The sequence below is a fragment of the Colobus angolensis genome, unplaced genomic scaffold (assembly GCF_000951035.1).
Source record: "Colobus angolensis palliatus isolate OR3802 unplaced genomic scaffold, Cang.pa_1.0 Scaffold1, whole genome shotgun sequence".
NCBI classification, from domain to species: domain Eukaryota; kingdom Metazoa; phylum Chordata; class Mammalia; order Primates; family Cercopithecidae; genus Colobus; species Colobus angolensis.
In genome coordinates this window covers 12,824,093-12,825,948 of record NW_012110918.1, presented here as the reverse complement: position 1 = coordinate 12,825,948, position 1,856 = coordinate 12,824,093, and the positions used below count along the sequence as shown (strand labels likewise).

General features: G+C 43.4%; 1 protein-coding gene across 5 annotated transcripts in view; it reads right to left on the bottom strand.

Moving 5' to 3' along the window:
• Window positions 1-283: 283 nt before the first annotated feature.
• The window catches only part of MFSD11 (major facilitator superfamily domain containing 11), a 54,725-nt gene continuing 53,152 nt past the window's right edge, over window positions 284-1,856 (bottom strand). For all 5 annotated transcript variants that reach the window (XM_011952001.1, XM_011952123.1, XM_011951923.1 and 2 more), the window contains one exon: window positions 284-819. In XM_011952001.1, the coding sequence (XP_011807391.1) occupies window positions 655-819 (165 nt within the window). In that variant the 3' untranslated portion in view covers window positions 284-654. The remainder of the gene's footprint in view (window positions 820-1,856) is intronic.

The following is a 1,856-nucleotide window of genomic DNA, read 5'->3' as shown; positions in this document are numbered from 1 at the left end:
GCTGGGATTACAGGCTTGAGCCACCGCGCCCGGCCTCCTATTATTATTTTCAAGACAGGGTCTCACTTGTTGCCCAGCCTGGAGTGCAGTGGTGTGATCATAGCTCACTGCAGCCTCAAACTGCTGGGCTGAAGTGATCCTTCTGTCTCAGACTCCCCAGCAGCTGGGAGTATAGGTGTGTACCACCACACCCAGCTTTGCTATTTATTTAAATGTCATTCCCCAACACATACTGGGAGTGACATATGCTTCCCATAATTACATAGCAAAACATACTCCATAGCCAGAAAAAATATTTATATGACATACGGCCTAGTATTCTAAATCAAGGCAGGATCTTCCAACACGAGCAGGAGGGAGAAGAAAACATTTACATTCTATAACATGATTATAAGAATTGAGATAGATGAAATGAAAAACAACATCTTTGAACAATTACAGTTGACAGAACAGCTTTCCCTTATTCCACTTGCTTTAAATAACTCATATCTGTAAACTTGAACACCAACTCTGGCTGATTTAACAGTCTTAATCCCTTATTTTCCATACTGAACATCACCCAATATATAGCGAAGATCAAAGGCGACTTCTTCCACCAAGCTCTGTGTCCAGTTGTGTTTCTGAGGTCACACGTGTCCCCTCATGGACACCAGATCAGATACTTCGGTAGTCAGAGCCGCGGGCTACAAAGGCGGCAGCTTCCCATTCCACAGTGAAGAATGAAATTGTTCCAAAAAACCCAAATATCACCATGACCAGGAGTTGCCAGTGAAGGAGAAGGTAGTTGCTGTAGAAAAATGCCACGGCTGCGCAAATAGACTAAGAACAAACAAAACAAATCACAACGGGCACACCGGGGGCCACATTGAGCCACAGTTAGCCCCTAGCCCCACTCCTATCCGGCCCCAAGGACACCTGGAACTGGCAGTGCTTTCTATTCTTTCTGCATCTAGGTATGACTTCCTCAGTCACTGACTCACAAACATGCACCATAAATTCCTGCTACAATCCCTGGTATTTAAAATAGCATTTTGGCCAGGTGTGTTGGTTCATGCCACCCAATACTTTGGGAGGCCAAGGTGGGAGAAATGCTTGAGCCTGGAAGTTCAAGACCAGCCTGCACAACACGGCAAGACCCCATCTCTATAAAATAAAATCAAATGAAACAAAAACAGCATTTTGTGGAAAACTGGAGTAACAAGAATGTACAGAGTAAGAAATACACTTGTCTGTATTACGAATGGATAGAATTCTGGTATCTAAGGAAGGAAATCTCTGATCAGAGCCATAGAGACTAGAATGTAAAATCTGTTATACAAAAAATCTTACTGCTCATTGCTTCCTAATTCTATTCAAAAATCCTTTTAAAGATGTCCCCAACTTTTGTTTAAAAAACACAAGACAAAAGCAAAAAAAAGAAAAAAAAAGAACAAAAAAATAAAATAAAATAAGAAACACAATCTAGCCGGGGCGGTGGCTCATGTTTATAATCCTAGGACTTTGCAGGGCCCAAGTGGGCAGATCACTTGAGGCCAGTAGTTTACGACCAGCCTGGCCAAAATGGCGAAACTTCATCTCTACTAAAAATATAAACACTTAGCTGAACGTGGTAGTGCATGTCTGTAATCCTAGCTACTTGGGAGGCAGAGATTGCACTGAGCCAAGATCATGCCACTGCACTCCGGTCTGGACTACAGAGTGAAACTGTCTTTTTTTTTTTTTTTTTTTTTTGAGACGGAGTCTCCCTCTGTCGTCCAGGCTGAAGTGCAGTGGCTCGATCTCAGCTCATTGCAAGCTCTGCCCCCTGGGTTCACACCATTCCCCTGCCTCAGCCATCCGAGTAGCTGGGACTATAG